This window comes from Macaca nemestrina, chromosome 7 (assembly GCF_043159975.1).
Source record: "Macaca nemestrina isolate mMacNem1 chromosome 7, mMacNem.hap1, whole genome shotgun sequence".
Taxonomy (NCBI): domain Eukaryota; kingdom Metazoa; phylum Chordata; class Mammalia; order Primates; family Cercopithecidae; genus Macaca; species Macaca nemestrina.
This window is the reverse complement of record NC_092131.1, coordinates 157054653-157079709: the sequence shown is the minus strand read 5'-3', so window position 1 is coordinate 157079709 and position 25057 is coordinate 157054653. Positions and strand designations below refer to the sequence as shown.

The window sequence follows — 25057 nt, the reverse complement described above, 5'->3', positions numbered from 1 at the left end:
TGAAATCCCGTCTCTACTAAACAGAGATACGCGGTGGTGGGCGCCTGTAGTCCCAGCTACTCGGGAGGCTGAGGCAGGAGAATGGCGTGAACTCGGGAGGCGGAGCTTGCAGTGATCGCACCACTGCACTCCAGCCTCGGCCACAAACAAACAAACAAACAGCGTGCTACAGACGGAGCCAGCGCCCAGGCTTCGCGCCCCCAGCCCCCTCGCGAAGCCCCGCCCCGCCTCCGGCCCGGAGAAGGCCAGGAAGCCCCGCCCCTCCACGCTAGCACCGCCCGGGCTGTCACAAAGGAGGAAGCCTAGCCCCGCCCCTGCGTGCGCCGCTTCTTCCAGGCCCCGCCTTCCACCCTGTGCCCTGGACCCTCGGCTGGGCAGCGCCACCAGAGCGACCAAACGTCCCGCGCCTTCCAGGCCGCACCCAAGAGCCAAAAGAGTTCCATGGCGGCGGCGGCCAAGCCGAAGAACCTTTCCCTGGTGGTGCACGGACCGGGGGACTTGCGCCTGGTAAGCCGGGAAGGAGGGTGGGAAGCCTACCGACCCTACCTCACTCTCCTCTGAGCCCAGCCGCAGTCCTGGCTTCCCACTTCCAGCCCTGCGCCGGCCCCGCACCTTAAGCGCCCTGGCTGCCCAGATCCCAGCTGGTTCCCCTCCGGGTGTGGGGGCGGCGGGTAGTGGCTGTTGCAAAGGGCAGGGATCTAGTCCTGTGCCTCCCTGAACCTAGCCCCGTGGCTGGCACGTGGCCGGTGCCCAGGATGGTTGCAAACTGTTTGAATGAATCTTTCTCTCTCCTTTGCCAGCTGCAGATTTACAGTCCAGCCTCTTGTCATTGACCTTTTAAAAGAAAATGCTAAGGCTGTCTGAATTATCTGGACAGACAGTGCAGAGCAGAAAGGGGGGTCAGAGGACACTTAAAAACAGCGGAAGTTCTATTTAACTCCCCTTGCTTGGGACTGATAAACCTCCCTTGCAGGATTATTATGATCACAAGAGTACTCAGCACTTAGTACGTGCTCAGGAAGTGCCAGCTCCTTCTCCTTTCCTTCCAGTCTAGGCCTCCATCTCCAGAACCCCTGGTGTTCCCCTTGCCTGTGCCAGACTTCTGGATCTTGATAGCCCCCTTGTCTGTAAGGCTCCTTCTCTCCCTAAGTCCCTATCTGGTTCACTTTCCAGCAGTTTTCCTTTCTAATCCCGTGCCTCTGTCCCTTTAGGAGCATTCTGTATGTGTGTTCTCTGCCTGAGACCCTGCCTTTTGCTCCCTGGCTTGTGGCACTAAATAAAGTTTAGGGAGTGGCTGAGTCAGCACCCTGGTCATGCCAAGGCTGCCTTGACAAAGTCCCTCTCAGATGGGCCTGTGATGGCAGTGGCTGTGTGGGACGAGTGCCAGCCATCTCTGCTGCTCCCTTGTACCTCCTTTCCCTCAAAGTCCATGCGTCAGTATGTAAACTGCAGTAATTCAGAAGCTCATCCAGATTAGCAGTTCTTGACTATTTAAGAATCTGTGATGTCCCCTCAACAGAATGCAAACAGACTGAGTTTGGCAACAATTTCAGATTGTTCAAGGACTCTCTTTAAGCCGCTCTAAGCCCCTCTGTAGAACCCTTGTCCCAGCTGACACTCCATCTCCTCAGTTGGAGAAAGTGCCATAGCCGAGGTGATAAGTTGTGTTAGTTAACAGACTCAGATGTTCAGACTTCCCAGTCCAGTGTTCATTCCACTCTTTCGAGCCTCCACCCAAGGTCCTGAATTAAAGTGAGGCTGTAAGTGTTTATTGTTGCAAATGCCAGATGGTGGTATGAGTAAGGGAAAGTGGTCCAGCTCTACACAGTTTGCAGAGTGATTTCCAACTCAGTACTTCATTCCACAAACATTCACTCATGAAAGGATGCCTGCCATGTGCCAGGCACTGGGCTCAGGGCCCAGACAGGAGGACACAGCCCCTGCTCCCAAGTTTACTGAGGGAGGCAGAGAGACAAAGTCAACAATTATGAAAGAGCCTGAGGGCTTGGATGGAGGCCTCAGAGAGAAAAGACCCCACAGGGAGGGGCCCTTGGCCCTCTATCTGCTCAGAGCCTGCTTAAAAGTCATGCACCTAAGGTGCAGAACCACAGTTAAGTTCTCCTCCACCTTAACTCAAACTCATGGTCTCCCACTGCTCAGGCAGACTACCTCTATTATGGTTTTGTAGACAAAGCTTTGAAGATTACAGCAGCAGGGAACTAACCTTGATCTCATCAGCTGTGCATTAGAAGCCACTCTCTGACTGGATTAGGGGCTAGGTTGGGGTGGCTGTAACCTAAAGGATCTAGAAAATATGATGGGCTAGAGAATTTCACCTGTGGTTGTGTGCTGGTACACTAACTGGATAAAAGAGTTCAGAGGAGGATTTAGGAAAACACGTAGGCTCAGTTTGAGAATGGGAAGTGGTAGGGTCATTTACTAGTCAGAGTAGATTAAAATGATGAGATCAGGTTTGAAAATTTGAGTTTCAGATGTCTCTGGAGGCCAGGTGTGGTGGCTCATGCCTGTAATCCCAGCACTTTGAGAGGCCAATGTAGGCAGATCACTTGAGGTCAGGAGTTTGAGACCAACCTGGCCAACTTGGTGAAACTCTGTCTCTACTATAAATTCAAAAATTAGCTGGGTGTGGTACTGCATGCCTGTAATCCCAGCTACTTGCGAAGCTGAGAATTGCTTGAGTCTGGGAGTCAGAGATGCAATGAACTGAGATCGCACCACTGTACTCCAGCCTGGATGACAGCAAAACTCTGTCTAAAAAATAATAATAATAAAATAACAAATAAAAAAATTAAAAAATAAAAATAAAGATGTCTCTAGGACAGGACACAAGGTGCCTTTGAGAAATTTCCTTGGGTGCGGGGTCTGGAGTGCAGGGATGCTATCTGGTGTGGAAATGTAAACTCAGGAGTCCTTTGCTCCTCTACTGAGCAGCACTGCACCACCCACCCCCACCCAGGGGGCATTTGGAAATGTGTCAGGGAGGTTTGGTTGTCACAATGACTGAGGAGCACTACTGCAGACTTTATTCAGTTCATAGCACTGTCCTGGACAACAGAGAGTTGTCCTGTCCCAAATAGTGCCCTATGGGGAATTGTGTATGGCTGAGCTTGCCTAGGCTGAGTGAACCATGTAGAATGAGAAGGAAAGAAGAGGAGGCCATTACCCTGGAGAGAGCCCCGACACTGGAGGGGAAAGGGCAGAAAGAGTTGTCAGCAGAGGAGACCCACCAGCAAGGACTATGCTGCCTCAGGTGCACCTGCAGCTCCACACAAACCTTCTGGGCCCTCGCCACTCCTTCTCAGGCATGGTCTTCCACCAGCACCTCCACAGGGCCCACCCCTGACCCCAGTGTGGTATCACTGCTCCTCCACCTTTTCCTTAAGACAGATAGGCTCGGTGGCTTGGGTTTGGGGCCAGTAGTGAACCAGAGATAGCGACTAGGAGGAACAATCCTGGGGAAGCTTTGAGGGGAACCAGCCATTTTCCTCTCTGCAAGAGGACCAAAATGAAACCCAGGATTTCCTGGGCTTAATAAATTGTCAGTGGTTGCATTTGGGTGGGGAGGGGGAACCTTGGTTGGATATAAATTACAAAAAAGATAAGGGGAAGTGGGGAGAATTTGACTGTTTTCTTCTTTTGATGTAAGACCACGCAGCCACAGATCAAAAACGCTTCCATTTCTGGCTGGTTGGGGAACTGAAGCTCAAAAAACTGTGGCCGGTTTAGGTATACCGAGGGCAGGGCCTGCTGATAAAATGGTTCAGTGCCTCAGGAACTCCTTTGAAGGGAGTTGTTTGGGGAAACTCTCATTCCTAAAATCTTTTCAAAAAATGTATACATTTTCAAGGGAAAAGTGTATCATTTAAATTACATCATTATTTGCTTTCCAAAATGTGTATAAATCGTTCCTAAAATCTGAAGCAGGGTTCCAAAGTGTTCTGAAGCAGGAAGCAACGGCTCAACCCTTCCCAGTGCCGCCTTCCTGCTTGAGGTAAGGCCAGGAGCCAGCCAGCGTCCAGGGCAGTGGTCCTGTGGGGGAGTGTGACCTGGTCCACTTGACTTGTCCCTTAACTGGCAGGAAGGAAACGTACTGCACAGCATCCCTACTGCCTAAGCAGAAGGCACCATTCTCTTCTTTCTTGATGTATGGCTGCAGGGAACAAAAAATTAAACTCCTCGCCTACTAATTAGTTTAATGATCACCTTGACCACAGCAAGGAGTATTTATAAATTGGGTGGTAAGTCAGACACACACTAAGACCGGTGGTTTTCTTTTATAATGAGGAGAACAAAATGAAACAACAACCTGAGACTTAAGGACTTTCGCTTTTTCCCCTCATTTTAAATAGAGAAAGTTTGGGAGTTGGAGGGAGCAAAAGGGACTGATGACCAAGTTGATGTATAAGGAAGCAAACAGTGTCAGCTTGCTGGGGTTCTCTCTAAATGCAAATAGTGCGAAGTTCCCAAACCAGGCTGGGGAGCCAGAGTGGGGTTTAGTCCCCATTCTACTGCTGCTAGTTGTATGACTCAACAAATTATTTTCCACTTCAACTTCCCAGTGAAATGGGGGTAATAGTAGTGTTCTGTTTGGTTGTATGAGGATTCAGTGGGACCAGTCGTGCGTGTGAAAGGCCTAGCACAGCATCCAGCACACTGTTAGTGGTACGTGCTCACTGTGGAGATGAGCAGGAAGCCAGAGACCCTGAGAACGGACATTTAAACCCTATCAGCTTAAAAAGAGTTGGACGGAGACCAGGGCCTTCAAACACATGGACAGTTTTCCTAACCAAGTTATTATAATGTGGGCCCAGGCAACACTCTTGTTTTCCTCTGTGTTTTCCAGTTTACTGTATGCCCCTTTGATCAGTCTATAGAAACCCAGAAGCTTTTAATTAGGAAATGAATTCCTGGTTCATGAAGTTAGAATATAAAACAGTCAAATTAGCTTTTCCCCCACAGAAGCTATGTTTGGTGGTGGGGGTGGTGGGCAGCTTGTTTTTGTAATGTAGGGTTCACTCGAATGGTAGGGAAATGAAGGGAATTAATATGTTGACTGCCTACTGCGTTCCAGGCATGTGCTGGGTACTTTAATACAGGGCTTTACAAACTCCACAATGAAGGACCAATTTTATTTTTTCCAGGCGGCCATGGACTGATATGTTTGCATCAATATATTTGAATGCTGCGTCATGTCAAAATGCTATAAACAACCAGGCACGGTGGCTCACACCTGTAACCCCAGCACTTTGGGAGGCCAAGGCGGGCAGATCACTTGAGGCCAGGAGTTTGAGCAGCCTGGCCAACGTGGCAAAATCCTATCTCTACTAAAATACAAAAATTAACTGGGTGCGGTGGTGCACGCCTGTAATCCCAGCTACTCAGGAGGCTGAGGCACGAGATCCCTTGAACGGGGAGGCGGAGGCTGCAGTGAGCCAAGATCATGCCACTGCACTCCAGCCTGGGTGACAGAACAAGACTCTATCTCAAAACAAAAACAAACAAAAAAATTCTATAAACATTTCTAAATGCTCCTCTCAAGTTCTGTACATTGCATTACAAATCAGTTCATCAGTCACCCTCTGAGTGCACTTCATCTCCCTTCTTCCTGAAAGCCGGCTCTTCCAGACTTCAGGCAGGAGCTGCTGAGCAGGGGGGAGTACAGCAACAGAACAGCCTCCACTTCCAGGAAACTGAGCACCGTGGAGGGGACGTGGTCAGATTCTCGTTATGATCAGCTATAGGAGGAGGCAACAAATTAAAGGAAAAAATAATAATTTTAGAATGATGGGTGAATGTTGTTTAACTATAAAAGGCAGAAAAAAATAGTACATTGGCATCAAGTTTAAACATTACTCGGAGATCCATGAAGGTATTTCTTGAGTTTTTGTCCATTGAGGCAATGTATTATACCTTAGGTCAAAAGAATTGCTTTGACCTAAGCATTTTTGTTTTGTTTTGTTTTGTTTTTTGAGATGGAGTCTTGCTCTGTTGCCCAGGCTGGAGTGCAGGGCCCGATCTCAGCTCACTGCAAGCTCTGCCTCCCGGTTTCCCACCATTCTCCTGCCTCAGCCTCCCAAGTAACTGGGACTACAGGCTCCTGCCACTGCGCCCAGCTATTTTTTTGTATTTTTAGTAGAGACGGGGTTTCACAGTATTAGCCAGGATGGTCTCAATCTCTTAACCCTGTGATCCACCTGCCTCGGCCTCCCAAAGTGCTGAGATTACAGGTGTGAACCACCGTGCCCGGCCTTGACCTAAGCATTTTCAAATACTTTTATGTATTTTTAAAAATAAGATAAATCTATATCTAATACAGCACATTCAAAATGTCCCCTCCTTACCGTCTATAATTTACTGTTAAGATTTTGGGGTAAAAAGCGGATTGTATAATGAGAGGGCATGAACATGGGCAGCTCAGATGGTCCTGGGCATCATGTCTGTTTCTCTGAGCTAGCTGCTTCTATGTGATCAGATTAAAGGGGCTGATAGTCATGAAGGAGCAGCTGGATTAAACCAGATTACCCTGATAGTGACGAGATGCAGGCTGCTTAACCCTTACCAGTCAGAGACACTCAAGAGTGAAAAGAGAATCTAAAACTCCTCCAGAAAAAGAGAAACTGGGTAGCAGCAAGTAGCCCAAAGAAGCATCTTTCTTGCTTTTATCTTAATTTTATGTTTTAACGACAACAAAACAAAACCCAAACTGGACACACCATTTCAAATTCAAAACAGGAGATTAATTCCAGCAAACACTCCCACCTCCGCCAACAGCTCTGGAAAGGCAGTGCCTTTGTCTGTGAAAGACCGCAAGGCACAAAGGTAGCATTTTCCTCTCAAAGTGATGCAGCTTTTTCTTGGCCCCTTCGCTGGACTTATGGAAGGGGTGCCTTATCTACTGGGCCTACTGTGCTCAACCCCTTGTGGGAGGGAGCACATGAATGAGCAAGTGCAGGATCCAGCCAGCCAGCTGCTCCAGGCACTGACACAGGAGCAAGCTCCTCGAGGGGAATGTGGCAGCACCCAGGTAAGGGTGTCCATGACCCCGAAGCCCCAGAGGGGCTGTTACTGTGCTCGTTTAGTTCCACCATCTGCAGGTGGTGGCATGTTAGCAGCTCAGTTGGTCCCTTGCCTCACTGCACAGGGCATGCCACTGGTGAGGGGCAAAGGGCCAGTGTGACAGCCTTTTCTGGGTACCTGCACTTGGTGGGCCCTGAGCTCTTGTCCAGTGTCCAAGAAGAATGAGGTCACCCAGATGATTGAAGGATGGTGAAGGTGGAGAATTTTACTGAGCGATGAAAATGGCTTTCAGCAGAGAGGGGAACTGGAGAAGGGATGGGAAGGGCAGGTTGTCTTCCCAGAAGTCAGGTTGTCTCTTCCCCGAAGTCAGGCCATCTCTCCCTCTACCAACTGAGTCTGGGATCTTTACAGGCACAGGATGGGAAGTGTGTGTTGACTGGTTTGTGAGTATGCAAAAAATGTTAAAGTGAAGACACCACTCAAAGGTGGGCAAAACAGTGTAGAAAACCACTTAGGAAAGATTAGGTATATGTAAAATAGGTGAAGGGTGGGGATCAATCAGAGGAAAGTGTTCAAACAGGAAGACAAGTTCTTGATCCAGTCCCAGGATTTAACTTGTAGCTTGGCTTTCAGGCTTTAAACTGTCTTCCACTTGGAGGTGGAATGTCACTAGGAATGCCCACTCCTATCTGCCTAGGCATTTGGCCACCTCCTTTCGCTATGAAAAGCAGGAGAAGAAGCAAGCAATATCACAAATAGGATTTTAACATTCCGTAAAAGCAGCCCTATTCTAAGGGGAGATACTAGAATTATGGATGTAGGGGAAATTTCTCTATAAAAATGCATGGCAGAAATTAAGAAGAAGGAGAAATATGTACACGTAGATACAATATTGGCATCTAACTTAGAAGTCTTTTAGTGTGGCTGTTAAGGCTGGCAGTTTTCCCCAAATCAGGTTTACATTAAGAACATTAATTACCAGGGAAAATATATTCAAATTTTGCAAAGTAATATTCAACTCAACAATTTTAAAAAACATGCAAATATTCAATAACATAGACCTGAACACAGTGAGCACTTATCAAGATCACTAACAGACTAGCATCTGACAAAAGCTCAAAGACTTAGAATTTTTGCTCCATAGAGAGAACCATTTAATAAGATCATGTATGGTTATATTCATACACTTTGAATTGGGAGGAAATTTTAATCTATTTATCCCTGATGAAAATTAAATGGTCCTTAATTATCCTGTGTGGATTCAATGCTAGATGCTGGAGAAGTGCAAAGGAGAGAAAGGAGTCACCTCTCCAGGCTTCTTGCAGGAGGTGATGCCTGAGCACCAGTCCCAGTAAGCAACTGCCTATTGGACAGCTGTCATGTCAGGTTCCAGCCTACTTGTGCTGACTCCAACCAGGAGCCCAGAGGTTTCACAAGAACTCAATGGTCAATTAAATGCGAGGCTTTCACATACCAACAATCATGCAAATATATTCAACACACACAGGCAGTGATAGGGGAGGTCGGGGCGGGCATGGTGGTTCACACCTGTAATCTCAGCACTTTGGGAAGCTGAGGTGGGAGGATCACTTGAGGCCAGGAGTTTCAGACCAGCCTGGGCAAGACCTCATCTCTACAAAAAATTTAAAAAGTAGCCGGGTGTGATAGCACACTCCTGTAGTCACAGCTACTCAGCAGGCTGAAGTGGGAGGATCGTTTGAGCCCAGGAGTTCGAGATTGTGGTGAGCTATTAATGTGCCAGCCTGGGCTATAGAATGAGAATGCATCTCTTTAAAAAACAAACAAACAAACAAAACCAGAGGAAACGAGCCATGGCAGGTAGCTCCAGAGACCAGCACGCTGACCGATTAACCGATTAGGATTTCCCTCGAAACAATAAAGTGGGAGGAGTGTTGTGGCTGTTCTTCTCCCTGCAGAATTTATGGCAGCCTCTGCTCATGAGGAGGAGGCCTCAGAGTTCTCATGGGCAGAGCTTCTACAGGCTCTCGGCCATGGTCACTTTCTTTACTGTTTTTATACCCTACACAGGAATGTCCAATTTCATGTCTTAGCCACCTTTTAGCTTCACTTTCTTATTTTATTTTTTAAAATTAATTTTGGAAACAGGGTTTCACCATGTTGCCCAAGCTGGTCTGGAACTTCTGAGCTTAAGCAATCCACCTGCCTTGGCCTCCCAAAGTGCTGGGATTACAGGTGTGAGCCATCCCACCTGGCCTTGGCTTCACTTTCTTGTCAAGTTTTGGGGTTGCCTGGCCACAGCAGGTGTTATCATCTCAGATTAAACCATTCTCAAGGTTAAAAATAAACCTTGAGAACATTATGTTAATAAAAAACCAGTGACAAAGTGACAAATAGTATATGATTCCACTTGTATGAAATAAGTAGCCAAACTCACAGAAAGTAGAATGGTGTTTGTTAAGGGCTCCTGAGGGGGTAAAATGGGCAGTTGTTACTTAATAGGTATTCAGTTTCAGGTTTACAAGATGTAAAATTCTAGAGGTCTGTTGTATAACAATGTGAATATAGACAACAATATTAAATTATACACTTAAAAGGATTTAAGATGGTAAATTTTATGTTATGTATTGTACCACAATATGTTTTCATAAAACAATAACTAGAAGAAAAAAAAGACTCCATTTTGAGACATTTTGAATCACAAAACATTATTATATATCAATAGCCCCACCTGGATGTCCCAAGACACCTTAGTCCCAGCATGTCCAAACCTAAGTGTCTCCTAATTCTCGTAGGAATTTAGAAGTCATCCCAGATGCCTCACTTCTCACCTCCTGTGGGATCTGGAAGAGGGAGAGGGATTAGGCAATGGGCAAGGGTGAATGTGGTGTGGTTGCAGGTAAGATGGGGGCGTGGTGGCCACCACGTGAGGGGTTTAGGAGTCTCCAGGGTCATGGCGACTTGATACGAATTTGCATTTCAGCAAGATTGTTATCAGCAGAACAAAGTTGAATGGAGCCAGGAGAGCCCGGGCTGCAGACCAGCTCATTGGACCTTGGGAAGACATTCTACCTCCTATTTTGACCTCAAGTTTGCCAGGACCAACGCGGCTAGAACAAAGCCTGTCATGACAGAATAGCCAATTGGGAAACCTTTGAATTTTCCTCCCACCCTCAAAACACCTTTCAGGCACTCAAGAGAAAGGGAGAATGGAAGGGGAAAGGAAGAAAAACAGGGTCTCTTGCGCTCTGCAGGTGTGCAGGGCAGCCCTCCACAGGCCACAGGAAGCTTGGCAGCAGGGAGCAGGTGACTGCTGTGCATCTGGGATGAGACCAGCACCTTCCCCACACACTGCCAGCCATCCCCCACCCTAAGACAGTGGGAGCATGTTGCACTCTTTCCACAACTGGCAGAGTCAAGCCTAAAAACTGCTAGAATCCCTTCACTTTCTTCCAGATTCCAGCCTTGTAAAGAGTGGTCAGATTTTCTTAATGTTGATATGAAAACCATGAGAATACAGTTGTCCTTGGTATCCTGGAGTAGGGGAAGGATTGGCTCCGGGAACCCTTTGCGGATGCCAAAATCCAAGCATTCTCAAGTCCCTTGTACATGATGAAATGGTGTAGTATTCGCATATAACCTCCGTGCATCCTCCCATCTGCTCTAAATCCCCCCAGATTACCTATAACACCTGACACAATGTCAATGCTCTGTAAATCATTGTTATAGATTATTTTTCATTTGCATTATTTTTTAGGGTTGTATTGCTATTTTTTATTTTTTGAATATTTTTGACCTGAGGTTTGGTTGAATCCAGGATGCAGAACACAACTTTTCCACAAAACAATTTAAAATACTTGTCAAAAGATAAAATTACTACAATTTAATTTAAAAGATTTTATTTGGCTTTATTTGCAATTCTAGAATTGGGCAACACTTCATTCCATAAAATAGCGTGTGCTCCAGTGAGGTAAACAGAGGAGGTGGTTTTACAAACAGAAAAGAGCTAAAGAAAGCAGAAACACAAGAAAAAGCAGATTGGTCATTTCAGTTATTTTCTTTGTAAGGTGGGAACAGGGAAATAGAACAACAACAAAAAAAAACTGATTGGTTAAGATGAGGTTTCTTCGGGTCATAATTTTTCATTTTTTTTGGTAAGGATTAAAGTAGAGGGAACTTTATTATCATGCTGACTGAAACTGGCCTGTTTGGGATATTTGGCTGTTATCTCTCCTGATTTCTCTGAAGATCATATAACAACTCAATTTTGCTTTGATGACGTGGAACTTTAGTATGAGTGGCTCCATTCTGGGTTTTTATTCTGTTCTCTTGGGGCCCAGTGCAGGAGCAAAACAGTGGCCTCCTGAAATTTCTATTTAACGTGCTTTACTCTTATCAGAAGGACAAGATTGACCAGGGTTGGTTCAACCATAGCATGAGCTAATTATGGAAAAAGAACTTTGATTTTACTTGTTTTGTAATAACAGCGAACATATTTACTAAGCCGGCATTCCCTTTCATGATTATCATATGAAGGAGGAAATTGGGGCACACGGGTTACATAACTTACCCTGAGGTCATGCAGCTGGTGGGGGAAGCCTGGGCTGCATGTAGACAGGCAGTTCTAGAGTCTGAGTTCACTGTGCCACTCAGGTTGGCTGGAGGAGGGAAAAGGCATCTTCCTTCCATTTCTCCTTGTGTTGAAGCCATTGCTGCAACCCAAGCAAGATAGGTTAAGGGAATCAACTCAGTTATGCAGGTGGAAGTAGAGGAAATGGCACCAGTGACAACATAGCTAGGAAATGTATATTTAGGCTAATGTAAAATGTATATTTAGGAAAAGCAAGATAACATTTAGTATGTGAGAGGTACCTGAGATGATCCTATGTCCCCACAGAGGGTACTTCCTGAAGTATTTCCATGAGTTGCTTCAGGAGTGGGCTGGTGGGGCAGCGGGAGGAGCTGAAGGGGGTAGAAGGGAGAGTATATATGTGATTCAGATATGTATTTCTGACTTGAAGTGAACTATGCTGGAAAACAGACACAACTATAGTAAAGAAGAGTTACTCAATTCCTTTTTACCCCCTTGTACAGTCACTCATTAAAAGATAAGAAATTCGGCCAGGCACGGTGGCTCACACCTGTAATCCCAGCACTTTGGGAGGCAGAGGCAGGCGGATCACTTGAGGCCAGGAGTTTGAGACCTGCCTGGCCAACATGGTAAAACCCCATCTCTACGAAAAATTTTAAAAAATTAGTCGTGCAGCATGGCACGCACATGTAATCCCAGCTACTTGGGAGGCTGAGGCGGGAGGATGGGAGGATCACTTTGAGTTCAGGAGGTCGAGGCTGCAGTGAGCTGAGATTGTGCCACTGCACTCTGAGTGCAGTGACATCTGACATCAGGGACTGCTGATAAGTTACTAAAAATAAAAAAGAAAAAAACAAAGAAAAAAGAAAAGAAAAAGAAATTCTGTTTAGGAAACCTTGAATATGATTGAGGTGACAAAACCTTTGGGAATGAGAAGAAAAGGAGCTGTGGAGATAAAAGTGAAAGTTCGGGATCTCAGAGAACCTAAGGAACTTTGGTAGATGAGAAATAGGATAATTGGAAGAGTATCTGAGAGAAAGAAAGAGATTAAGCAAACAGAGGATTGTGGTCAACATCATGCCAGGGAAACATGAAGAGCAAGGTTTTGAGTAACCATGCTGTAATTACTTTCTGAAACATTGTAGTCTCCACAGTGTGCTTAGGGGGCAATATTTACAAACCTACGGGCTGATGTTAAAATAGTTTTGTGCTCAGGTAGCATGTCTCCTACAGAGACAGGGGGCAGGAGACAAGCCTGAGTTGTAAGGGTAATTAGAATCAGCAAGAAAAAGAATGGAAGAAGAAAGTTGGTGTGCGGGGAGAGGAATTTATTTTAACTTCTCCATCAAGTGTGTTCTGCTATAGGCACAGCACAGGCTGTGGGCACAGCACCCTCTAGTGTCTGGGAGAGTCACTGCAGCTTTGCGGTGTGGTAGGAGCACAGTTGTTCAGCTCCGTTAACTTGAACAAATATTTACAGTCGTGTTCTCTCTAGTGACCCAGGGCCTACTTGGTGTGCCTGACTGTTGTTCTAAGCTTTAGTCTTACCACCTCTCCACCTCCAAATGGGGCGTTCAGGCCTGGCCTGGCTTTAGGCAAGGCTATGAATTGTATGCTGTGGAACTGTCTTTCAATGTCTGTGAATTTGCCTACTAGTGCCTTTAGCAGGGAGGGTGGGGTGCTCTGCCATGTTTGAAATAAAGGCCTTAGTCTTTAGTTTCAATTTAACCTACAGTTTAAGATTTCACGCAGTATAATGCAGCCAAAAAATGAATGAGATCATGTCTTTTGCAGGGACATGGATGAAGCTGGAAGCCATCATTCTCAGCAAACTAATGCAGGAACAGAAAACCAAATACCACATGTTCTCACTCATAAGTGGGAGTTGAAGATTGAGATCACATCCACACAGGGAGGGGAACATCACACACCGGGGCCTGTCGGGGGGTTGGGGGCAAGGGGAGGGCATCAGGACAAATACCTAATGCATGTGGGGCTTCAAACCTAGATGACGGGTTGATAGGTGCAGCAAAGCAGCATGGCACGTGTATACTGATGTAACAAACCTGCAGGTTCAGCACATGTATCCCAGAACTTAAAGTGGCAAAAAAATTCAAGTGGTATAACAGAAGCATCACTTTGCACAGTGGTCCCTGATGTCTGATGTGGCACCAGCAACGACTTTGAGGAATATTTTGGTAACAATCAGCTATCTTGAGGTGGCTATTTCTAGACTGATTACCTCCTTTCCTCTCATCTTCCCTCCCTCGCTTCCTTCCTTCCTTCTTCCCTCCCTCCCTCCCTTCCTTCCCTCGTTCCTTCCTTTCTTCCCTCCCACCCTCCCTCCCTCCCTCCCTCCCTCCCTCCCTCCCTCCCTCCCTCCCTCCTTCCTTCCTTCCTTCCTTCCTTCCTTCCTTCCTTCCTTCCTTCCTTCCTTCCTTCCTTCCAATGTAGCCAGTCTAAATTATTAAGAGATTTAAAAACTCCCTTAAGCCTTTTTGCCCCCATCAGGCTGCTTTGGATGCAGCTCCACCATTTGCTACCTTAGTGTTACCATGGGCGGGTTCCTCAGTCTCATCACATGGAAAAGGGAAATAGTAGGATGTACCATGTAGTTTTTTTGCGAGTATTAAGTGAGGTAATGCCTGTAAAGCACACAGTACCTGACACAAAGAAGCCATTGAGCAATGTCAGCTAGGCAGCAATAGCATTAAAGCTTTGAGCTTTGTTTCCCTGGAGAAGAGGTTCAGATTAGCACTGAGCCTCTTCAACAGAAAGGGCTGGTAACTTGAGATGAGTGAAAACCTCTGACCTTCCTTGGAAACACTATTTTGGATAGTGGTTATTTAACAAGCACAAACACTTGAGTTTGGGGCCAAGCACTGTGCCTGGTGCTAAAGAGACGGAAGGCATGGTCTTTGACTTCAAGGCGTTTATGATCTTGTTAGGAAAAACAAAAGCCCCGGACCACTAAGCGCAGTGCTGGTGCTGAGCAGCGTGTGTCTGGTGCCCGTGGTGTGGTTTCATGCAGTGGGGCTGCCTGTAAAAGCAGCTAGATAAGCGCTTTTGGGGGAGGTAAGTTTGGAACAGTGCCTCGTCCCAGAGCTTGCTTCATGGGGCCCAGCTCTGACATTCTCATCACTTGTTTGGCAGCTCTTTGCACCACCCCTGAAGGAGAAAAGACGTATTCCACAGTGGAAGCAGGCTTCATCCACTCTCTGGTAGCATGACCTTGACCAAGTTATTTAACTTCCCAGCTCCGGGTTTCTCATGAACAAACTAAGTGCTATGGCGAGGATAGAGTCCAGCCCACTGCCTGGCACATGGCAGGTGCTGTGAACGTTTCCATCTCTCTCTCTCTCTCTTTTTCTTGTTTTTGAGACGGAATCTCGCCCTGTCACCCAGGCTGGAGTGCAGTGGCACAATCTTGGCTCACTGCCATCTCCATCTCCTGGGTTCAAGCAATTCTCCTGCCTCAGCCTCCTGAGTAGCTGAGACTACAGGCATGTGCCACCACGCCCAGCTAATTTTTATCTTTTTGATAGAGATGGGTGTCACCATGTTGGCCAGGCTGGTCTCAAACTCCTGATCTCAAGTGATCCGCCCGCATCAGCCTCCCAAAGTGTTGGGATTACAGGCATGAGCCACTGCACCCTCTTTTCTTGATTACCTTAAAATAATAAAATGAACACTTGGATTTGGCCACTTAGTGTCCTTCCTTGTCACTAGAACTTTCCTAGCCCGTTGGCAATGAGGAAAGAAGGCTTAGTAAATCAACACTACTACTACTACTGCTGCTACTGCTATTACTACTAGCTGTGAACACCAGAATAGCTCAGATTGCTTTTGAACCTGTGAGAGGGGCCAAAATCCAGGTCTTATGTGTTCCCAAGGGGCCCCTAAAATGCCACATGGGAATTTTAGGGAAAGAGGACCAGGTATCAGTCTCTGTGCTGATGGGAAGGAAAGAGGTTGGCAGCACAGACACTTTCTCCTACCTGTCTAGAGGGGGGGAACACCCTCACGTTCAACTGTGGGAAACGCCTGCATCCTTTCCCTGGGGAGTTCGTCAGACCAAACCAATCTGTATCTAAGAACATGTTTCTCCAGGAAGGCGGGATCTGACATGGATGGCAGATCTAGAGACCCAAAGATCCCTTCTGCCTAGAGTTACGTGGAGTGTGCTTTTTCCTTAGTCCTGGCGAAGTTGCACCAGTGGGTGGGATGAGGTCAGCAATTAGTCAGCTCTTCCTCGGCTAGGATTGTGCCTTCGCTTTGTAGGCTGTTTCCCAGGGAGGGAACCCAGCATCAGCACTTTATCTCATCCTGTGACATGTCACTAGTGACAAGTGTGGTCCTCTGTATGCTTTGTGAGTGTGCTGGCCATGCCGTTGTTGGGTCGGTCACTGTGTTATGTAGACAAGTGAAGAAGGGCTAGGCAGGTGTGTGCAGCGTGCCATTTAGCGTATCCCCTCAGGCATGCACCCAGGAGCAGTGTGGTCTGAGCTTGTGTTAATTCTAAGAAGAAATAAACTAATGATGAAACTCTAGTTTGTAATGGAAAATGTTCATAAGGTAAAGTTATTATACATGTTAAATGATTTTTTCAATTTTGTTTGTTTTAGGAGAACTATCCCATCCCTGAACCAGGCCCAAATGGTAAGTTCTTGGGAAACATAACTTATATTTTATTATTTCCTGTTGTTTCCTTTGGAATCACATGTATATTGTTCCCTTTCCTCTCTTTTCCTACTGTTTATTACTTTTGCGTCCATTAAAAACCTATGCTTTTGTTAGGCTGAGAGCGGAGTCTACTGTCCGCAGCATGACCTGGTGGGAGGTTTATCTTGGCTGCCACATGAAATAAAAAGAATAGTGACAGAATCGGAAAAATTACCGTACCAGACTGCTGACTCATCCCAAAGAGTTTTTGATGTGAAGTATATGGACCAATGACAGAATTGTTCCTCTTTTGACCTAATGACAGTGTACCCTATCTACCAGAAGCTGCTGTTGGAGTGGCCAAGTGTCCTAACCCTAACCCAAACTTTGAAAAGGAGTGAGTCTACAGAACTTCATCTTTTCATTAGCAAAGGGAGCATCATGCCGGCTTTCCCCACTCCCCAGGAAGGCCAGTCACCAAAGTGTGCGGCAGCCCAGGACCTTCTGTCCAGTGGGGGTGGGAGGGGCTGCATGGGGCCCTGTCCTCTGCTCTAATCAACCAAGCACAGAAAGTGAGTGAGCACATGGGGCCAGGGTTTCCAACACCTTTACTCCGCTCCTTCCAGGCCTCTCACTTGCTAAGCCTGTGGGGCTCAGCTGACATGCTGACGCCCAAGGTGGCATCTGTAACTTCCCAGCCGTGGGTTTCTCATTTACAAACTGAGTGCTGTGGTGAGGATAGAGTCCAGCCCACTGTCTGCACATGGCGGGTGCTGTGAACATTTCCATCTCTTTTTTTCTGTTGGCTCAGATCCCTGCTGACAGTTGTCTAATCCCTCCCATCCCTGGAATCCCACTTTGTCATAATCATGCAGGACCCTGAAGTGAGGCTGGGGGCAGTGGGCAGAGTGTCTGTAGATACTCACTCTCCCCCTCTCACACCTAGACAGTCACATCCCCTTTCTACCCTTGAGAAGTTGGGGGCAGTGGGCAGAGTGTCTGTAGATACTCACCCTCCCCTTCTCACACCTAGACAGTCACGTCCCCTTTCTACCCTTGAGAAGTTGGGGGTGTCCTTTCCCACTTTGTCCTACCTCACACCGGAACCGCAGCTTCTGGGTGAACATCAGATCGAAGGCAGCTTTCCTGGTGGATCCAGAGCTTTGCTTCTGAAAGGTCACTTGTGTTATCCACTTGTAAGTGGTGAGAATACAGACTAGACAGAATATAGCCATTCTATGGGTGCTGAGCAAGTATTGTATAGTCAGGGTTCAAGGATTTTCACCAAGATCCATGCTCAGAGAAGTGAAAGAGTTACCTCACTGTGTCCTGAAAAGTTGACTGTTGATTCCAGAAGTGGCCGAACGAGGGCTGTCTTGGACCCAGAGTACAAGCTTGGCTCCTGGTACGGCTTTTCTCCCTGAAGCAGCATTCTGCTCACACTCTTGTCTCTTGCTACACTTGCATCGGAAGGGAAAAGAGTGCATTTTAGCGAGTGTTCTAGCAAAGTCAAATCTAATCTCTCGCTACCAGTTGCTACTTCAAGAGAGGAAATTCTGAGATGATTTTCCTAACTCAAATGACTTTTCCCTGCCTTTGATCTGAGAATTCACCCTGCCATTTCTTACTCTCTTCACTAAAACTAAGGAGGAAGAAACTTCTGAAGAGCCACCCCAGTAGTCTGTGGCAAGTGCACTGCATAGCAGAGATTCGGGTCTCTTTGTCTTTCTAAGGCAGAGTGTTTTTTTTCAGGGAGGTATTCATAACCATCATCTCAGTCAGAGATGATGGTATTTATTGGTACTTATTTCACCAAAGGGGCACAGTACCATCATTATTTTGAACTTAGAAAACTGGCCAGGCGCGGTGGCTCATGCCTGTAATCCCAGCACTTTGGGAGGCTGAGACAGGTGGATCACCTGAGGTCATGAGTTCGAGACCAGCCTGGCCAACATGGCGAGACCCTGTCTCTACTAAAAATACAAAAATTAGCTGGATATGGTGGCATATACCTGTAATCTCAGCTACTTGGGAGGCTGAGGCAGCAGAATTGCTTGAACCCGGGAGGCAGAGATTGCGGTGAGACGAGATCCTGCCATTGCACTCCAGTCTGGGCAACAGAGGGAGACTCTGTCTCAAAAAAAAAAAAAAAAAGAAAAAGAAAAAGAAAAAAAAAGGAAAGAAAACAATAGGCATGAAGAACTCAATAGTTCACAAAATGTTGCCAAGCTGAGATTCTACCAGACTTGTTCTCATAAACAGGTAAGAATCATGCATAGCATATTAATTATCTAGAAAGTTTTCTTTTGGAAAATAGTTTGTTCTCTTAAGTGGTTGGTACATTTCATGCTACTAATAATATCTTTTCTATCCAGTGTATTGGTCAGTGTTGTCCAGAAAAACAAAACCACTAAGATATATGTGTGTGTATATATGTGTGTGTGTGTACAAAGGGCAGGCTGGAAATTCAGGTAAGAGTTGATGTTGCAGTCTTGAGAAGAGTTCCTTCTCCTTCAGGAAACCTCAGTCTTTGCTTTTAAGACCTTCAAACTGATCGGATGAGGCTCACCTACATTATGGAGGGTAATCTACTTTACTCAAAGTCTATTGGTTTAAAAGCTAACCATGCCCAACATGTATCTTCAAACAACCAGGCATTATACCCTAGCCAAGTGGACACATAAAATTAGCCATCACATGTGGAAGCTTGTTTGCCTTGCGAGACTTAATCAGGGTTGCTATGTAGCTTGTTTTCCTCTATGGCCTAAATAGTGTGCCTGGCCTGGTAACCCAGCCCTCTCCCCTGGGCAGAGGGAAATCACTAGGGCACCTCAGAGTGATAGGGGTTGTTCCTTCTCTCACTGTTTTTTTTCTTCCTTTCTTTTATCAGAGGTGTTGCTGAGGATGCATTCTGTTGGAATCTGTGGCTCAGATGTCCACTACTGGGAGGAGGGTCGAATTGGGAATTTTATCGTGAAAAAGCCCATGGTGCTGGGACATGAAGCTTCAGGAACGGTCGAAAAAGTGGGATCATTGGTAAAGCACCTAAAACCAGGTCAGCAAGGTCCTTTGACTTATGTGTTCATTCAACATAAACATATGTGCATGCTTTCTTTGGGCCAGACCCTCTGTTAAGCTCTGGATACAGCAGGGAACAAGAGAGTTTTGGTCCATACTCACATGGATCTTACCTTACACAAGAAAAGAGGGACCTGGAGCAGAGAGATAGTTACTTAGTCACCATGTGTTAAGGGTGGTAGAGGAGAATGCAGGTTGTGACTCGTGTCTTTTATCCAGACCCTTGGTTCATTTGAGGAAGGGACAATTAATCCAACATCTGGAGCCAAGTAAGAAATAAGCCAGGTAAAGGGCTGGAGAAAACATTTGAGGCATAGGAACCCAAACCACCTTTAGGTGCTGTGAACCAGGGCCTTGGATATGATGTTTGATTTTTATTAGATGGCTGGGAAACCACCATTATTCTTCCTAGATTTACTTAATTCATCTTCCCAGAGGGAGGAATTCTCAGCTGTGGCAGCCTGTGTTGTTCCCTGATACCATGAATTAAATCCAAGTTGTCTTGGCATAGTTAGCTGTTGGCTTTAACCTTCCTTTACCAGTGAGGCTGCTGTGCAGCCAGGAAATAAGGTCACATTATTTGGGGGAAGGTGGAGGTTGACAGGAGGCACCATCCTGTGTTAGTTATAAAGCTCTCTGAGCCCAGCCACATGCAGAGGGATTGGCCAGCTGTGAAGAAGTCAGGCATGTGTCTTATTTAGGGATGTTAAATCATTCATCATTAGTGGAAGTCAAGAAAGCTCCTGTGGTGTTATGAGGTTATTTCATAGTGGAATGTTTATAGCTTCCAATAGCCACTGGTGATTGGTTCTCACCTGTGGGACAAAGTCTCTGACTATAAATTATAACAAAGGGTGGGTTTCTCTAAATGTAAATTATAACAAGGGTTTAGTCAGTTTTCTACAATGAGCTCAGTCTTATGCCACGAGCCTTGAGGGATATAGAAAAATGAGCAGATATGATACCTGGATGCTTAGATGGATGTGGAAACACTAGATGTCGGGCCCTACATAAATACCAGCAATTAGACAGCAAGCCCATAGGATACAATTAGGTGTGGGAAAGAACAGGCTTTAGGAGTTCAAAGGGCATTTACTGTGGGCAAAGGTGGTTAAAGAGTTCATGGAGGAGATAGGTCTTTGACCTAGACATTTAACAGTAGTAACATTAATAAGAAGGTAGCTAATATTTATTGATTTGCTACATTAGTCTCCGTGTTAAACACTTAGATGTACAATTCTTTCTTTCTTTTTTTTTTTTTTTTTTTTTTTGAGACGGAGTCTTACTCTGTCACCCAGGCTGGAGTGCAGTGGTGCAATCTCACCTTGCTGCAACCTCCACCTCCTGGTTCAAGTGATTCCCATGCCTCAGCCTCCTGAGTAGCTGGGATTAGACATGCACCACCACGCCTGGCTAATTTTTGTATTTTTGGTAGAGATGGGGCTTCACCATGTTGGCCAGGCTGGTCTTGAACTCCTGACCTCAAGTGATCTGCCCACCTTGGCAGTAATTTGGGTAACTTGCTGTAATTATGGGTCTGAGCCACTGCGCCTGGGCTATTTATTTCATTCTTGAAACAACTCTATGAGATAGGCATTATTATCTTCATTAGTTGAAGAAGAAATTGAAGCCTGATTATTGCCCAGGGTCATTCACTAGTTTGTCTCAGAGCTGGGATGCCCATCCTGGTCTTTTGGACTCTAGAGCAAGTTCTCGGAACCACTGGGCTACCCAGCATCTTCATACTTGAGAAAGTTTTTATATTTGAGTTCTTGAAGAGGTCAGAGCTAATATTCTAGTTAAGAGGAAGCGAACAGGCTGGGTGCGGTGGCTCATGCCTGTAGTCCCAGCACTTTGGGAAGCTGCGGTGGGCAGATCTCTTGAGGTGAGGGGTTTGAGACCAGCCTGGCCGATATGGTGAAACTCTGTCTAAAAATAGAAAAATTAGCTGGATGTGGTGGCACGCACCTGTAGTCCCAGCTCCTCGGGAGGCTGAGCCAGGAGAATTGCCTGAACCCAGGAGGTGGAGGTTGCAGTGAGCTGAGATCGTGCCACTGCATGCCGGCTTTCCAGCCTTGGTGAGAGACAGAGCGAGAATCCATCTCAAAAAAAAAAAGAGGAAGTGCACAATCAAATTACAGATGCGAGAGTAACACATCTGAGTGCGGATAAGTCTGTGCTGCTCAGGGCAGAGGTTTTGTGTTGGGGAGTTATTGGAGATGATAAACATGTGTAATCTTTATAAAAGTCCCTCTTTAAAAAGCATTTGGCTGGGCATGGTGGCTTACACCTGTGATCTCAGCACTTTGGGAGGCCGAGGCAGAAGGATTGCTTGAGCTCAGGAGTTTGAGACCAGCATGAGCAACAGAGGTTGACTCTGTCTCTGTGAAAAATAAAATTAGCTGGGTGTGGTCGTGCGCACTTGTAGTTCCAGCTACTCGGGTGGCTGAGACAGAAGGATCACTTAACCCCAGGAGGTTGAGTTTGCAGTGAGCCATGATTGCACCACTGCACTCCAACTTGGGTGACAAAGCAAAACCCTGTCTCAAAAAATAAAATAAAATAAAGCACTGTAAAACTGTGAAATGTCATGTTATCATAATATAATCATAATTAGAAGGTAAAACTGAATAGTATGAAAACTCCACCTGATTATAGAGGATCTTGAAGGCTAGGTGGAAGAATTCATCCTTAATGGCATAGGCATAACTTGCAGAAAGTTAACTGTACAGGAAAGAAAGTAGAGGGAGTCAGAGGAGATAGAAGGAAGAGACAAATACAGACATTTTATTTTTTTTGAGACGAAGTCTCAGTCTATCATCCAGGCTGGAGTATAGTGGCACCATCTCGGCTCACTGCAACCTCTGCCTCCCAGGGTCAAGTGATTCTTGTGCCTCAGCCTCCTGAGTAGCCAGGATTACAGGCACACACCACCACGCCTGGCTAATTTTTGTATTTTTAATAGAGACTGGGTTTCACTATGTTTGCCAAGCTGGTCTCAAACTCCTGACCTCAGGTGATCAGCCCTCCTTGGCCTTCCAGAGTGCTGGGATCACATAGGCATAAACCACCGTGCCAGCAAAATATAGACAGATTTTGGTGCTCATAAGGATTTCTGTGGGTCCTTTTCTTTTCTTAGGATACAAAATTTGGATTTAAAGTCTTTCATATGTTAACCTTGACTTAAAATTCTAATCAACAAATCTAGAAAGAAGACCACAACTCATCAAGTATTTCCTAATGTTCATTTACAGAATTTAAACATATAAGTCAGCCGGGCGCAGTAGCGCATGCCTATAATCCTAGCACTTTGGGAGGCCGATGTGGGCGGATCACTTGAGGTCAGGAGTTCAAGATCAGCCTGGCCAACATGGTGAAACCCCATCTCTACTAAAAATACAAAAATTAGCCAGACGTGGTGGTGTGCATCTGTAATCCCAGCTATTCAGGAGGCTGGGGCAGGAGAATTTTGTGAACTCGGGAAGTGGAGGTTTCAGTGAGCTGAGATCATGCCACTGCACTCCAGCTTGGGCGACAGAGCAAGACTCTGTCTCAAATAAATAAATAAACAAACAAATAGATAAACATACATATGAGTCAATAACTCTAAGGCATGGAAGCATTCCTATGTTTTTTAAGACTAGACTAGTCAAGTGCAGTAGTGAGAAGCGAGGAAAGAGTAGAACAAGGAGTATTATCTGTAACTGACTGTGAACAATCAATTAAGATGACGCACTACCTTCAGCCCAGCCTTCACCACTTATTTTAATGAGCACTAACTATGTACCAGGACTCTACACTGTTCTGTGAGTACTTTCAACACAAAAAGACTTAGGAAAAATAACTTACCGTGTCCCTGCTGAATAAAGGCCAGACCTTCCATGGCCTCAGTAGGCCTCACAAGGTTCTAACATCCTCTTCAGGCTCCGGAGGGCCCGAGCACTCATATAGAGGTGAGCGAACAGTCAAGTCTCCACAGCTTATCACTGTGTGAGCACCTGAGCTTCTGTTTCCTCATCGCTAAAGCAGAGATAACACCATCTTGTTGGTTTATGGTGAGGGAAGGGAGATTTTGTGATGTGCCTTTCCTGGTACCTGGCACACAATGGGCATCTGGTAAATGGCAGGACTGGATCCCACCATTATTAGTAAACTCTATTCTGTGTGGTAGGTGTAAGCACCTCTTCCCAGTGGAGTCTGTCCGTCCGACTTTTCCCGAATAACCAGGTACTGAGGCAGGATAAGGCCTGTGGGTCCTTTCCTGGGGTCCTGCCACATGGCTTCCTGCCTCACTGGCGTTCAGCCGTGTTGGTCTCCAGCTTGTCCTGGGCTCAGACAGGAGGGTCCGCCAGGGTTTCCAGTCTTGTCTCTGATTCGCTGGTATGGGTCACTCCCCAAATTCAGATGGAGTTTAAATCCAATTGTAACTTTGATGTGTAGCAATACCTGTGATATTAAAATCCCCTGTAAGTCTGCTTTCTGTTTTCTGCAAACTTGGAGGCCATTGCTATATTGACAGCGTATTTGGAGTTCCCCTACATAGGGCTGGGTACCTGCCTGAAGATAAACCATCTAAACCATCCCAAAACCTCAGGATAACTATTTGTCCTCAATTATTCCTACCTCTCTCCCTTTCTTTACAACAGAAAAGTGCTACTGTCTTTAACCAACAGCTTTTACTTGTCACATTCCAGGGAATTTTTTCCCAATAAGTAATGCCCTTCTAGATATAAATGACGTTTGTGTCCCATGGTTTGTTTTCTCCCAATTCACAAATTCTATGTTTAGCAATAAAAATTTGTCTAGCACAACACTAGACACTATGGAAAAATAAATATGGAGCAGAAGACTGACTAATCCTGAGGCATTCCCATCCTTGATGAGGAGGCAAGATAGTCATGAAAAACAACTAGAGATGGACGTGGTGGCTTACACCTGTAATCCCAGCACTTTGGGAGGCCAAGGCCGGAGGATTGCTTGAGCCCAGGAGTTTGAGACCAACCTGGGCAACATGGAAAAACCCTGTCTCTGCAAAAACAAAAACAAAATCACCCAGGCATGGTGGCATGCACCCAGTTACTTGTAAAGCAGTCTAGGGTCAATATAGTAATCTCATTGTCTGACATGTTATCCAGAGTTCTTTGTCTCATGACCAGGAAAATTAACAAGCGTGGACACCAAGGGTGTCTACTATTAATGTCAAACCCTTTTTTTTTTAATGAAACCTAAGAGATAATTCTATCAAATCTTACCCAGTTTGATCATGAGGTGAGATTCTCGTAAAGCTTTTATAACCCTCTACAAATTGTTGTTAAAAAGCAGATCAGTGCCTTAAGAAAGCCTTGTTGTGCTTTTATTTCAATGCTCAATTTACATAAAAAACATAGAATATCCTTTTGAATTTAGTCAATATATTCACATACAGAATTTCCTTTGCAAGATTTTTTTTTTTTTTGAGGTGGAGTCTCACTCTGTCGCCCAGGCTGGAGTGCAGTGGCGCTATCTTGGCTCATTGCAAGCTCCGCCTCCTGGGTTCACGCCATTCTCCTGCCTCAGCCTCCCGGTAGCTGGGACTACAGGCGCCCACCACCACACCCGCCTAATTTTTTTGTATTTTTAGTAGAGATAGGGTTTCACCGTGTTAGCCAGATGGCCTCGATCTCCTGACCTGGTGATCCACCCACCTCGACCTTCCAAAGTGCTGGGATT

General features: G+C 45.9%; 1 protein-coding gene across 2 annotated transcripts in view; it reads left to right on the top strand.

The window, feature by feature from the left end:
* The first annotated feature begins 325 nt into the window (after window positions 1-325).
* The window catches only part of LOC105491132 (sorbitol dehydrogenase), a 43375-nt gene continuing 18643 nt past the window's right edge, over window positions 326-25057 (top strand). The window contains exons 1-4 of one of the 2 annotated variants that reach the window (XM_011757298.2): window positions 389-507; window positions 16234-16267; window positions 18788-18853; window positions 19161-19325. In XM_011757298.2, the coding sequence (XP_011755600.2) occupies window positions 18829-18853; window positions 19161-19325 (190 nt within the window). In that variant the 5' untranslated portion in view covers window positions 389-507; window positions 16234-16267; window positions 18788-18828. Of the gene's footprint in view, window positions 508-16233; window positions 16268-18787; window positions 18854-19160; window positions 19326-25057 lie in introns of both variants that reach the window. The other variant, XM_011757294.3, reaches the window with a different exon arrangement.